This window comes from Pseudopodoces humilis, chromosome 8 (genome assembly GCF_049639895.1).
Source record: "Pseudopodoces humilis isolate 2021_Gansu_Grassland_sample_001 chromosome 8, ASM4963989v1, whole genome shotgun sequence".
NCBI classification, from domain to species: domain Eukaryota; kingdom Metazoa; phylum Chordata; class Aves; order Passeriformes; family Paridae; genus Pseudopodoces; species Pseudopodoces humilis.
In genome coordinates, this window is record NC_142207.1 from 25,628,770 (window position 1) to 25,642,889 (window position 14,120).

The 14,120-nt window shown below is 34.1% G+C and overlaps 1 protein-coding gene across 1 annotated transcript in view; it reads left to right on the forward strand.

Moving 5' to 3' along the window:
- The window catches only part of ADAM23 (ADAM metallopeptidase domain 23), a 79,550-nt gene that overhangs the window by 32,908 nt on the left and 32,522 nt on the right, over positions 1–14,120 (forward strand). Inside the window, exons 7-15 of the mRNA XM_088058966.1 lie at positions 272–335; positions 2,475–2,557; positions 3,231–3,294; positions 5,556–5,628; positions 6,129–6,202; positions 7,054–7,119; positions 9,585–9,656; positions 11,778–11,944; positions 13,868–13,952. Of these exons, the coding sequence (XP_087915092.1) occupies positions 272–335; positions 2,475–2,557; positions 3,231–3,294; positions 5,556–5,628; positions 6,129–6,202; positions 7,054–7,119; positions 9,585–9,656; positions 11,778–11,944; positions 13,868–13,952 (748 nt within the window). The remainder of the gene's footprint in view (positions 1–271; positions 336–2,474; positions 2,558–3,230; positions 3,295–5,555; positions 5,629–6,128; positions 6,203–7,053; positions 7,120–9,584; positions 9,657–11,777; positions 11,945–13,867; positions 13,953–14,120) is intronic.

Consider the following 14,120-nt stretch of genomic DNA (forward strand, 5'->3'; position numbering starts at 1 on the left):
TTTTTTTTGCATATTTAGAAGGCTGCTAATCTAACTGTAAAACTAAAATACAGGGGATTGCAGAATGGAATTCCTCCTTCTGTACCACACTCTGACTTCCAGTGTACCATCAAACAATTTACTGAACACGGCTTGTTTTGTTTTTTTTAATACTAATGTGCAAGGAAAATAAAAATTATTTGAAAATGCTAACAAAACCCTCCAAACCTATCCATAGCAATAGAAAGAGTACTCAGATTTTTCTCATATTTATTTATCCTCTCTTTGACAGTGACTTATTATCTTCCAATTATGTGGAGATTCACTATGAAGATGGAAAACCAAAATTTTCTAAGGTATCATGTTCTTAAATTGTCTTCTGGACGGAACAATGCCAATAAAATGTTTTAAAAAAAAAGTTTTGTAAAACTTAAAAACTTTGGACATGTTTTTCCACACATAGAAGGTAACTGTGATCTCATCTTGTACGGATATCTCAGTAATACAAGAGGAATTGTACAAAAAAGGAAAGCTGTGTTTTGTGGTGAGGAGTAGGCATTTGTAGGTGGTAGTAGTGAAGATTATCCATTACTGCCAGGCTAATTACATCATGTGAAATATAGGAAGTGGAGGGGTTGAAGTCACTGTCAGATTAGTCTTCATTAATTATTTGTATGTCCTTAGCACAAGTGCAAGGAGAAAGAATAATGGTAATGTAAGACATTTAAACAAACCCAGAAGTCTTGCAGTGACTTTTGTTTGCAAGAATTATACAGTCATGAAATAGAAAATGAAAGATTTAACTGAAAATTTGACCTCTGGAGCTATTACAAAATCAGCATATTGTTAGACATCCAATTAATTTTGTTTGTTAGACTAGTTCCCAAATTGAATTCAGTGCCATAGGCTATTGATCCAAAGCCAGATTAAAGTTCTGCAAGGTAGTTCAGCCCTAAGGGAGCCAGATCAGTCTTTTCATTTGTTTGTAGTAACAAAATGAGGACTGGAAGGTTCCTAGGAAGGTTATAAACTACATTTGCAGTATTTTTTTTTGTATCTGGTAGAAATGCCAAGTATTTCTTGCAAACTTATTATGTGTGAATTATGTCTGTATTTAGAGTGGAGGCAAGCAAGCATTCTGTTTGTATTCATGTCTTCAGAAGGTCTGGACTGTTGTTTGCCCAAGTATTAGATGTCTGGTGTATTATTTTTGCCCTTTCTGTAGAGACTCTCAAAATAAGATATGGCAGATTAGGACAGAATGAAACAATCCCATTGCAATGTAGCTACTGAAATATACTGTTTTGTTTTCTTCTGCTGAAGAAGAAAAATAGTTTCGTATTACATACAAAGGAAGTTGTTCCATTAAGACACAATATTCTGCAGAATGGGCAAAAATGCTAAATGATGCAAGAAAACAATTCCCTCTGGCATTTAGATAAGCTCATGCAATTGTCAGCTGCAGCACTAGCATTGAGCACTGCGGTTGCTGAATCATGAGTCTGACTGGAAAATTATATTAGAACTTCAGATTCAGCAAATAGGGTACCTTTGCATGCTGCAGTAACTTGATCCAAACTTCCTAGGGGATGTTTTCTGAATTGCTTTATTTAGAAGCACTAATAGAGCTCCTGAGGTCATGTTAATATGTAAAAAGGCATCATTACAGATAATAAAAAGACCCCAAAACCCCACACAATTTGTGTAGGAGGTCAAATAATGACTGTGTCCTGTCTTTTGTAGTGTCTTGTAATACTTTTTAGGCCTAAGTAAAAGGTTGTTTTGTTTCCTGATACGGATCTAAAGAAATGAGATCTCAATGAGAAGTACTGTATTTTCTAGAAAGAGGTAATTAATTACAAAAATGACTGAAGAACAAACAGCAATTTCTTTACTCAGATGATCATTTTTAAAGAAAAAAAATCTTAAAAAACTTTGAGAAACATAATCAAATTTAGCTGTTAAAAAGCATGTTTTATGCATTCTTACTGATGGAAGGGTAAACACAGTGATTACTTTCTGTGAAGTACTTTGATTTAATTATACACAATAACATGTAAGGAATTTCAATCAGAATCTGAATAACTCATTAAGTAAGATGCAAAATGGAAATAATACTGTCATAGACAAAGTGTTTGCATTCTTATACCTTCTCAGGTTACAATAATTGCATAAAGAATGGGTTTAATGTGCATGTTGGAGTTTGGATGACATGACACAAGAATTAAAAAATATTTTTATGATGAATAGCAGGTTTTTCGAACAAAGGCTGAGAGACAACATCACTTCAGGATTTTTAATAAAATTTTTTGAGGATACTTTTTATTTTTAGTTTACCTAAGCTTATTGCTGATACACAGTAAAGACATGTACATAATGAGGTAAATGTGTATTGTTACTGTTAGATTTTTTTTTTTTTTTTTGGCACTGGTTTTAATCAACAGACATTAAATCAAGATCATTTTGTGTGTGTGATTGTTTTTAAAAATTATTAGGGGGGAGAACATTGTTACTACCATGGAAATATCAGAGGTGTGAAGGATTCCAAAGTTGCTCTTTCAACTTGTAATGGACTTCAGTAAGTGCATGTTCTCATTTTTTAAACAAGGCTATAACTAATTATTATTTTTATATATTATATCTTAATATGGGAGGAACTGAAACACTACAGGCTCAAAAATTTTTTGATGTTTTGAAATTTTTATTAGTATCATTGGAATTAGTGTTTTGATGCTGTCTCATGAAACTTTTGAATACAGTAACTGCAGGTAAATATTTCCCCAGATGACTTACTATGGTAAAGGATAAACAAGAATTATATTTCAGCAGTTTGCACGCTCAGTATTCATGTAGGATTCTGTCATAGAAAAATGGATCTTTTTGTTAGATTGTACAAGGAAAATTGCAAGAAATTAGCATTAGTTACTGCTAAGTGCAACTCAGCTGTTGATTGTATTTTGCATGCTCAGGGGTGTCATAGGACTTCCCTTTTCCAAGGTCAAATCTTTATCCCTTTTGGTACTTTATCACTGCATTGCCATTACATTTAGCGTTAGTCCATTAAAATGTGCCAGGTATCTTAAAAATCCCCCAATCTTGGCTTTAGCTACATGTGGTAGTAATGAATATATATTTAATATTGGTCAGTTTTTCAGCCCCGAGTTTGGTTTTGTCATATCAAAATTCATATCCTGGAGTCAAACTGATTGCTTTGTAATTCTAAATATCACTTTTTATTCTCCATGTTCTAGTGGCATGTTTGAAGATAGTAGTTATTTGTACTTGATAGAACCGATGGATCTGACCCACAGTGCAGTAAGTTTCTTTTTGTCTAATTTATTTGATTCAGGAGAGTGCTCAAGAAATAGCAAATCAGAGTACTAGAATAAATCAATGAATGATAGCTCTCATGCACTCGTATGAAAATGAACAGTATTTTAAAACACTTGATTTGAATTTGTTTAAGGTGGCAAATATGTAGTTTTATCTACGACTTTTCTCTGCTTTTCTTTAATCTTTTTTTTCCTACTTGCTGTTGGTCATATAGATGCTGGTAACAGAGAAATAAAACTGTTTCCCATAGCACATGGTTATGGACTATCAAAAAGTATTCATCAATTTGCTCTAGTACTCGAACTAAAGTGTTTATAAATTCATTGAAAGGATCTCTGGAACTCATTTATACATTCTTCTCTAAATAGTTGCATCAGATTGCTTTTGGCCTGCCATGATTGCACAAAAAAGCACAATTAAGTAGAAAATTACATCTAGGTATCTTAAACTTTGTATGTCTTAAGTCAGTGATCATTGTATAGCTTAAATGATTATGATCCAGCATATTCAAAGATAAGATTATGCTGGGCCAGCATATAGGACTGCATTTATGCAAGTATTTTGCTATTATTATTTTTGTTTGTAATGTGTACAACAGTTTCTAAAACTTTAGCTGTTAATACAGCTGACATAATTTCACAGACAATAGTAAAACAAGGTATATTTCTAACTTCTGAATGATTCGAGTATTTGAGTGATTTTCAGTGAAATGATTTTGCAACGTTGAGACAGAGAATTCTTAAGGTTTTTATCCTGCTTGGTCTGTAGGATATATTGCAGATGCTGTGCCACAGTTCTCAAGTTTGTCTCGCTCTAGTATGTATATGGCAGTATATGTCTAGTATGTGACAAATAACTAAAGCTGCAGAACTGACATGTTTTAGTGACTGGAAAGCTGAAATGATAGTCTGATTAAAGGTCTGCAAAATCATTGGCTAATACTGTCAAAAACCTGGATCAGCATTCAGAGGACTCAGTATCATTTGGACAGTCAATTATTGGGCTATAAATGAAACTTCAGAGATGTGGGAAAATATTACTTGTAAAAGAATCAGTCTCCCCAGGAACAGCAGTACATGCTGTGTGTCTGTGATGTAGCACATGTTCATAAATGTTGCAATTCTAAAAACGGACAACACAGATGCAGTAAATTCATGGAGATTATGTTTATATGAGGAAGAAGAAAATTTGACTAAACTTATTTTGTTGCTTGGGTGAACAAAGGAAACTAGGATATTTCTCTGAGGGATATTTCAGTAAAAATTGTGAGTGGAACAAAAATTTTGGTTACAGAAGTGAGATACCATTTCCCAACTCAAGGTTTCAAGTTGAACTCTAAATAAGAAAACAGATGAGATGCATAATTTTCTCAAAACTACTGAAAATAATAGAGAGAGCTTTCAAAGGCTCATTTCTAAATTGTAGTATGTGAGATAAATATCTTGAACACAGCCTTCAGCATGTACTTTATTCAGCTTAATTAATATTAACTACAGTAGATATTATATAAAACTCCCTCTCCTGCCCCCCAAAATCTAACAAATATATGTGGTATTGCCCTTCAGTGTGCTCTGTATTTCTTAGGGAAGTTACAGAACAGTAGCAACCTACCCTTTGAGAAGAATCACTTGTTTTGGCAGGCTCTGCAGAGGAAGTGTTACGGAAGAAAGGAGTTGTTTTCTAGAGTAGATACTCAAATGTGATAGTTTGGGGTATGTCAGACTTCTAAAGAAAATACACATTAAAATTCTTGTCCCTTTAAAGTGTGGAATACACCACTAAAACAGGTGAAAGGGTCCTCTTTAGGATAGTATATCGACTGGTTTCTTGCAATTTGCTACAATTAGATAGGATTTTTTTTCATAAATAGTATTAGTTGCTTTTCATCTATGGAAGGAAGATTTCAACCAGGTACAGACATTCTAGTTTGATTTATTGGCGTAAGGGATCTTTATTCTCTAATGCTAAGGCTTTTGAAGGACTTTTTAAGGTAATCTCAAAGACATCTGTGGCAGTTTGGTTTGGTTTTTTTGTAGATTGGTCAATTTGCTGAAGCAGAGACGGTCTATGATTTGCTCAGGATTGTAGATAGATTGCTTCAAATTAGTACTATCCCAAATTAGTACTATAGTTGTTTGCATTTTATAGAAAAAATAATAAAAATGATAAATACTGAAAGAAGTGCCACATCTTTCATTTGATGTTATTAATTATAAGAAAATTTCACATATTTTTATTTTTAGGAAAGTAAAAGTAGGCCACATATCATCCAAAGAACTTACGGAACACAAGCTTCCAAGCAGTTGCAGGACCTCGGTATGTTTTTGCTTATTTTAAATATTGGAAATAATTGTACATATAAATTGGAAAATTTAAATATTAGGTTAGCAGTGTTTCTAAAATTGCTGATTATATAGAAAATCTTAAAATCGATATTTATCTGCCTTTTCTTCACAATTATTGCAATGGAATATAGATTTTTCAAAAGCCAGCTGCAAGATTTTCATCCACAGACCTGTATTTAGCTTTCCTCTGAAAATCACTGGATTTAATCAGTGATATTAATGTTACTGAGGCAATGAGGTGGAAGAAAATGTATATTCTAAGCTCAGGTTATAATTTCTTCTCCTCTCTTGCATGCTTTAAGATTTCTGAATTATTTGAGGTTTTTATATATTTTGCATCTTTTTAAAAATAAGCTTTTGAATAGCAAGGGTGGTTCTGATTTTGGTGATCTTAATCTACTTTTGGTTTGGACAGTGTGCATAAGTAGTTTAAAATAATGCCATGAAATTTTTAAATTGTAATTTTTACAGAGACTGACTCTAGTTCTGAATGGCCCTTTCTGTCTGAACTGCAGTGGCTGAGGAGAAGGAGAAGAAAGAGAGCAGTAAGTAGAAGTGTAACCCTAAGTTAAGACCATTTATAAACCCAAACTCACTAATTTCTGTATTTTTTAATGTCAAGAGAACATAGGCTTTAGGAAACAAGTATTTTTAGAAGCTTAATATTGTCACATAGTACAATTACCAAATGAGAAAACAAGACTTTTCTTTAAAAGTAGAAAATTTGGAAGAAAGTTGATAAACTTTAAGTGACAGCAGTGTTATGCATCAGTTAAATTGAAATTCAGTAGTGGAACTTCAGAATTTTTTTTTGTCTGCTTGAGAATAAAGAATTTTGAATGAATTCTTGCTACTTTGTAGATATCTGACTTTATTGTGTCTTGGCTCATTAAGTAGCATGATTAAATCAAAAATCCAAATGAGGACACCTAGAACTGGGTTACTGGGAGAACATAAATGGGCAGTCCTCATGATCTTCACATGTGTATGTATCAGTTAGGGATATAATTGAGTTAAAGGAGATTATTCTGTATTTCTTCACTGGGTTGCACAATTCACGCTATATTTTTGAAGGTGCTTATGTATTTAGCAATCTCCTTCCTCATTAAATCTGTGGTGGGTAGTACTTAATGAAAGGAGCAGGGAAGCAGTGGTGTTATCCGCACTGAAGCAAAAAGAGTAGACCCTGAACTTTCTTAGTGATGTGGCTCAGATTCTCTTAGTTACTGGAGCTATGATTCTTTACCCTACTTGTATTTCTCATCCAATTGTTTGCTGGTTTACATACCCTAAACAATATATATTTAATCTTTATATATAATAAAAATCAGCTGCAGTTATTTTTGAAAATCACTACATCTTCATGATTTCTCAAAGCATTTCTTTGATTTGTCAGTTATCTCGTGGTGTCTTTGAAGAAATGAAATATCTGGAACTCATGATAGTCAATGACCATAAAATGGTAAGTATATCAACTCAGTAGTAATCTTCCTTTTGGTGACTGATTTATCTTCCATTTGTAGGCTAATGTACAGCACTGTGCTGCATCAACTGCTTTTGAAAGGCCCAGGATTTTATTTATCAGCAGCTGTTAATATTTGTGCTGTAAGATGCACTATAGGTCATAATACCTAATGAAGCTTAATATTACCTAAGATTTTCTGGGGCACTTATATATTCAAAGTGAATCTGGAGCAGTTTGGTATCATATGGATAAATTAATTTGCCCATGACCAACAAAGTAAAACAACAAAACATTTTTGTCCAGAACAAACACACTAAATGTTCTAAAAATTACATCCTATCTTTGAAGTTATATAGAAAGAGGTCAGAATTTGTTACTTTGCGTTTAGTTTTACTAATCTAAATTTTAATGCAGCAAAACATGTAGACAAAACTCTGATTGTTCTTCATGGTTATTCCATATTTATAAATATGAGTGATAATGGAGTGCAAGGTAAGTTGTTTGTTTGATTCAGAAAGTGTTTGTCATTAAACAAAATGCATGGAGGGTGGAAAGCCCAACTTTTCCCCCTTTTTGTCTTGAGGGATAACTGGCAAAAGTCAGACTGTGACATTTGTTGTTAGCAAGACTTCTTTTTTTAAAAATCAAATTCTGCTGATAAATTAGTTTTTACTTACTTTGTTTGCAAGTAAAGAGCTTTTTATGTCTCTCACCCTGCTGCAAGTTTCCCAGTGCTTCATGGAGTTGTGGGCTCTGTTGTCAACACTGAAGGATGATATTTAAGTGCAGGAAATAGGGGATATCAGAACAGGATGCAGTAATTCATACTTGTTCCAATGCTGAATAGATGGATAATGTACCCTCCCCTCTCTAATAAATCATAGAAGTAGTCTGGGAAAACATAAACTATGTTTTATCTGTGTTAATTTAGCACTGTGGAGGGAATTTGAATGCGTGGAAAAAGTAAAAGAGAAATTTCTTGAGCTGTTTTCCTTTGTAAAGCCACCTGGTAGGAAACTTCTTGAAGAGTGTTCAGGTGTCGGTTATTTAGCAGTAGGGCACAGTAACTGAAGTTATGGCCATTTTGTTGTTTTGTTTGATGTCTATGCTTGGTGTTCCTTATGAAGAGAAAATATTTCTATGTCTGTCTCTTTCCCCTGGCCTCTTGTATTTCAAACATGCTTGAAGGTGTTCACTACACTTATTACAGACACTGTTTTCTCCTCTTACGCTTTATTTGTTAGAACTTTAGACCACTAGATTTTTTGCTTCATAGTTATCAGTGACTTAGAAGCAAATAATCATTTTTTTCAAAGAATAAAATGGATAGACTTAGGGTAGTGTTCACAGTTAGGAGTCACAGCCTGCCAGTCTGGGAGATCACTAAATGTACCTTTAAGGATTTCTGCTTACCAGGAGAGGGCAGGTTTCCCCTGCAGCAAAGTGTCTTATTCCAAGGCCTCTTACTTAAAAAAGTACTGTGTTTCATAGAGAGAGTAACTGACACTTTCTTGGAGCACTGTGAGGCAATGAGAATTGTTGCTTTTATCAGGTAGCTGGAATTAGTAAGTTTTTGGATAAAGGTTTTTTCCCCTGTTCTAAGCAATTTCACATTCATTTTCTATGAAATTTTGAGTACCTATTTTTCCTACCTGCAAATCATAGTGTGTAATGTAATATCAGTTTATAATTTTACAGTTTCTTGCAAGTCATATGTGTTCATGTTTAGATACCATAGCTGCATCTTTAAAAAAATTTGACTTGGAACAGAAGGGGGCAGGAAGAGGAAAGACATGAAACCTTTGTGATGACATACACAGATATCATGAAGCAGAACTTGTAATGCAGCTCATCTAGGTCTATAAAAATAAAAAAAATTTGAGGTTAGAATTTAAGATATTCAGCTTAACTCTGTTCACGTTCAAACACATATTTACTTTTACCATGCGCTCCCTCTTCCGTTTTGCCTTTTCCTATAACTGCCGCTACATGCCACAAAACTATTGTGCTATTGTGGAAAAGGAGGCCTTTGCACAGGATAAATGGTAAATGCTTCATGTCTTATAATTAAAGTGCTGGAATGTGGCTACTACAGTCTGATATGTAACTCATCAGGTTAAGCAGTTTTAATGGTAAAGCATCCTCTCAGTTTTAAGTTTGTGTTTATGTACATATTTACCTGTAACTTTTGGTTATTTGAACCAATTATTTGAACTTTGATTCTAAACATGCTATTTCTTATGGTTAAATGCTCCTTTTACAGTTGGGAAAGGCTGCATAACATACATGGCTTCCTTTATCTTCCAGGGATTCTTGAATACGAGATATAGGCTGTGATCTGAAAAGTTTTTTGAGTTTTTCCCTTACTCTTTCTTAAAATATTAATTTTACTTTCATGCTGTAAAAATAAAGAATTAATAAATATTTAAGTTCTCACTGTGTTCTACTTTCTCTTCTTTTAGTTCAAAAGGCACCGTTCTTCAACTGCATACACAAACAATTTTGCAAAGTCTGTGGTAAATCTTGTAGATGCTGTAAGTATCAATGTTTCTTCTGAAAACTGATTCACTAACTTCTACTTCAGCACTGCATTAAAAATGTTATTATTTTCAGATACCAAATTTCAATTGCGCATTAAAGTGCACTTCTAGTTCCTCTGCAAAAGAATAGCCTGGGATGAATGTATAAAAAACTTCCAGATTATCTGTGGCATTTTTCTTAAAGCTTGCAACTGTCAGAGTTTGCCCTTGGCAGGGGTGATTTCAGTATCTGTCACCAATTAAGAATGAGATTTAATCAAATTTAGATTTGTGAAAGGACTCTAACTACAAGTGATTGAAACTGCAAGTATAGCTTGTAAGAGATACATATATCTATTGGGAGGAAAAGTGAGTAAAAAAAATCTGCTTTATAAATCTCTATTTATAGCTTAAAAACAAACAATATGCCACTGTAGTACATTACACATGGGTGAACTGACTGAGATACCATACTTGTATCTGTGCTAAATTTAAAACAATTTTGCATACAGCAAATAAAATAAAAGTAATATTTGTAGTAAAATTAATTTGGTGTTTATTTTCCTCTTTTTGATACACATATAATGATCACACATGTTTCAGGTTCTGTCTGTAGTGAAAACAGGTAGATTTTCTAGTAGGAATGATTACAAAGGCTACCAAATGCTGACTCTGAGTCCCTTTTCCATGTGACGTTATTGATACCAGTGGAACTGTGTGATATGATTCATTGCAAAACATTGTCAACAGTTTGTTTGGCTCAGAAGAAACAATGCAGTATTTGCTCTTACCCATAAAGTATACTGGATATATATTGAAAATTTAGGTGTATATATTTAAATTACATGAAATACTAGAAATGTTTTGGAATATTTTTCTGTAATGATCTGAAAATGCCAATTGCCTAAAGAAAAGTTACTAGGGAAGATAAAAATGTAAATAATTGTAATATTTTTGCAATTTATGTTAGACAGACCCAAAGAAAAGGTGGCATCTTTTTTTTCCTCATCTGATAATTATTTCTTTCTCTTTCTTCTGCATTTTAACAGAAGTTATTTCATCCATATTTTCTTTCTCTATTATGTCTGTTTTTTCCATTTTTATCTGTGTGTATGCAGAAACATCAAGCTTAATTCTTGTGTAGAATTCAGTCCCTTCATAGAGATCTTACAAAATGACATCTTAGTGGCTTTTTCTTTAAGTAAAGCATGAAAAAGAGCAGGATTTTCTGCCTTGTTATTCCCTTGTGTCCATAGGGTGTGGGCTGTATTTCTTAGGGATTTTTTGTTGGGAAAAGGATATTGGCTTTCAGAGGCCTTCAGGTTCTCTGCTCCCTCTTCCATTCTTTTGTTGCTGTTTGCTTCAGGAAATAGAGGTTTTTCTCTCAGCAAACAGAAGTAAAATCTTTATTGACCCATCCCATGTCATTTCAGGCAGTTTAATTTCATTGTGTTTTCTCATGTTATAAATATAATTTTCTGTGTATATTCTTAGCCTATCTCCTTGAGACTGAAGCATGCTAATACTCTTTTCCTTCAAAGGTCTTGGACAAAACTGAGTTTAGTTGATCCCTATCTCATTTATATATATATATGATTGTTGTTTCCTTGTGTATTGCTACAGAAAATTTATAGAAAAATCAATATTTTTCCTTAATTCCATGAAAGCAATGTGAAAATTAAGTGATCATACTATATAAATGGTAATCAAGCATTAATTAAAATTCAGATTTATTGGAAAACTGAGAAATTATTTAATCTCAACTTTAAAATTGTCTTTGGCTACTCTTTGAGGTCACTTGTCTTTTTCTTTAAGATCACCCAGTGTACCTTTACATTTCTTCTTTCCTGATTTTTGCACAGGTTTTCTGCAGAACTCAGTGGCAAAGTTATTTGCCATGAGAATTAAAAAAAAAAGAAAAAAGAGCAACAAGGGTTGTGTTTTTCCTTCTAAAACATAAAATTTAAGTTGATCAGAATATCAGCTTTTAGGAAAAGCAAGGCATTACCAGCTAACTGTTTCCCCATGTTTTCCTCCTGCTTTATCCCTCTTGTCCTTCCGCTTTATTCTTACTGGCTAACTGTGCACGTTTGACCCAGTGTTCTACTCCTGTGCCTGTCCTGTCTCTGCCCTCAGATATACAAAGAACAGCTGAACACCAGGGTGGTTCTCGTTGCTGTGGAGACTTGGACAGACAGAGATCGCATTAATATTCACCCTGACCCTCTGCAGATGCTCCACGATTTCTCCAAGTACCGGCAGCACTACATCAAGCAGCATGCTGATGCTGTGCACCTGCTCTCGTATGTACCCTTGGCAGTGGCTTAGAGTGTTATTTCCTGACTACTGCCTTTCTCTACTTGTCTCTTCTTTCTTCCTTTTTTTTGCTTGAGATTCTCTGTATCAATCAGCATCTGCCTTCCTTAGGAAGCTTGATTGATATTTAGTACCCATTTTTAATAGGTGGAGTATATACCATGGTCATGTTGATATATATCTATAATGATATTTGAATGTCTTTGCAACCTAGGGACAGTGTCACATGGGAAGTGTCTTTTGATGAGTCCTTAAGGACACTTAGCTTTGCTAATCACATGTGTAATATGCTGCTTTTCCAGTTATGATCAGGAGAGGGCAGAGCTGGCAGGATTATATGTTGCCACAACAGTGTTCCAGTTAGTAAATTTATTCACACATGTAGCTGCAGTGATGATTTGTTAATGGAAGGTTTTCTCCATTAGACACAAGGCATATTGAGGGGAAATTCCACTTGCATCACTAGGCATGATTTCAGCCTTGAGCAAAGATTATTTTACTTCATGGCATTGTAAGGAAAGAGGAGGAAATGTGTGTTCTGCTGTGCAGCATAAAGATCTTAAGCTATCTCCCAGCAGCATGACATACTGTAAGGGTGGAGTAACTAAAGTCTTCCATGGGATTGTCCTGTAGTTCATCTTCTGCAGAAGAAGATAAAAATAGTGGATGAAGAATTTCCTCCAGATTTCCTTAATACAGGCATTGCAATACAATGCTGATTTTGCTCTTCATAATACAGGCACAGTGCTGCTTACATGCACTCTTAGTGACTTCCATGCATGTTTTGTGTCACCTGCTGAAGAGTTTGCCAGCATCAGGCTCTTCCCATGGTGAAATGTATCAAATCCAACCTGAAATACAAGAAATTCCGTTTAAACATAGGGGAAAAAAAACCTCTTTCACTGTGAAGGTGGTCAGATGCTGGAACAGGCTGCACAGAGGGACTATGGAGTGCCCATGCTTGGAGATTTTCCAAAGCTAATGAAACATGGCATGCTCCAGCTGAGCCTCCTTGAAGCTGGGGGGAGATGAACTAGAACATTTCCAGAAGTACCTGTCAGGCTCAGCCCTTACTACAGTCCTGTCTGTCGTAAAGCCCCTGGCTATTAGTGTTTAGTTAAGGTGCAGTCTGAAAGTTCTGATGGCTGTTAGAATGTTCTGAAAAATAAATACATATCTGTATGGGGTACATACAGGTCATTCAAAAAAAAAACCAAACCAACATTAATTTTCAGAGATTAGGTCATTCATACATCATGCAGTGTCACTGTAGGTTGTTTGTAGGCCTGTTATGATGATGAAGTTAAAATAGGTGTCATTCATAGTAATTTATAGGCATTGTATTGAATAATTTAGGTCTTCCAGATGACATCATTTAACTAAATTATTTGGGGCTTATTAACAATAAATGAAAGGAGACAAGATTGAAGAGCAGTATTAAATTACTTTCCCTTTAGGTATACTTCTCAGTCTTTTCATTTGGATTTGAAACTAGAGCTTAAATTGGTTTGGATTAAGATAATAATTTAAAAAGTTCTCAGTACTGGTACATGTCAGAACAGAATTCCTTCCTGACAGATCATAAATTTGAATATATTGTTAACTTTTAAAAGAAATGTTATCACTGTATTGTCTTAGGGATCTGGCACTTAAGTTTTCTGTGCTTGTTTTGTTTGTGGGTTAAGACTGATTCTGACACTTCAAGAGAAAAAATCATATTTTTGTGAAAGCTTATATAAACCACCTCTTTCAGTGTTGTTCTGTTTGTAAACTTGCAGTTGGTTTTTATGCTAGAAGCAGAAGAATGTACATGAAATCTATCATAGTAGCGTGAGAGTATGGTCTTTCAATAAGCTGTTGGTGCTCAATGTCAATGTGTTATAGTTTCTTCGTTTTTATTTGTTTGTAAGGAATGTGACATTTCATTACAAAAGGAGCAGCTTAAGTTACTTTGGAGGTGTTTGCTCTGTGGCCAGAGGAGTAGGAGTGAATGAGGTAATTTTTTTTTTCATGACTAAAGTGAAATAAAGTAGAATCTCTACATTATAATCTCAAGAGTTTGTATGTTTCAGTTTTGAGGGCTTTAAAGATAACTTGCTATTAAAAAGTTAGGATTCTCACAGCCTTTTTTGATCATCATCATACTACTGCTCAGAAAGTTTT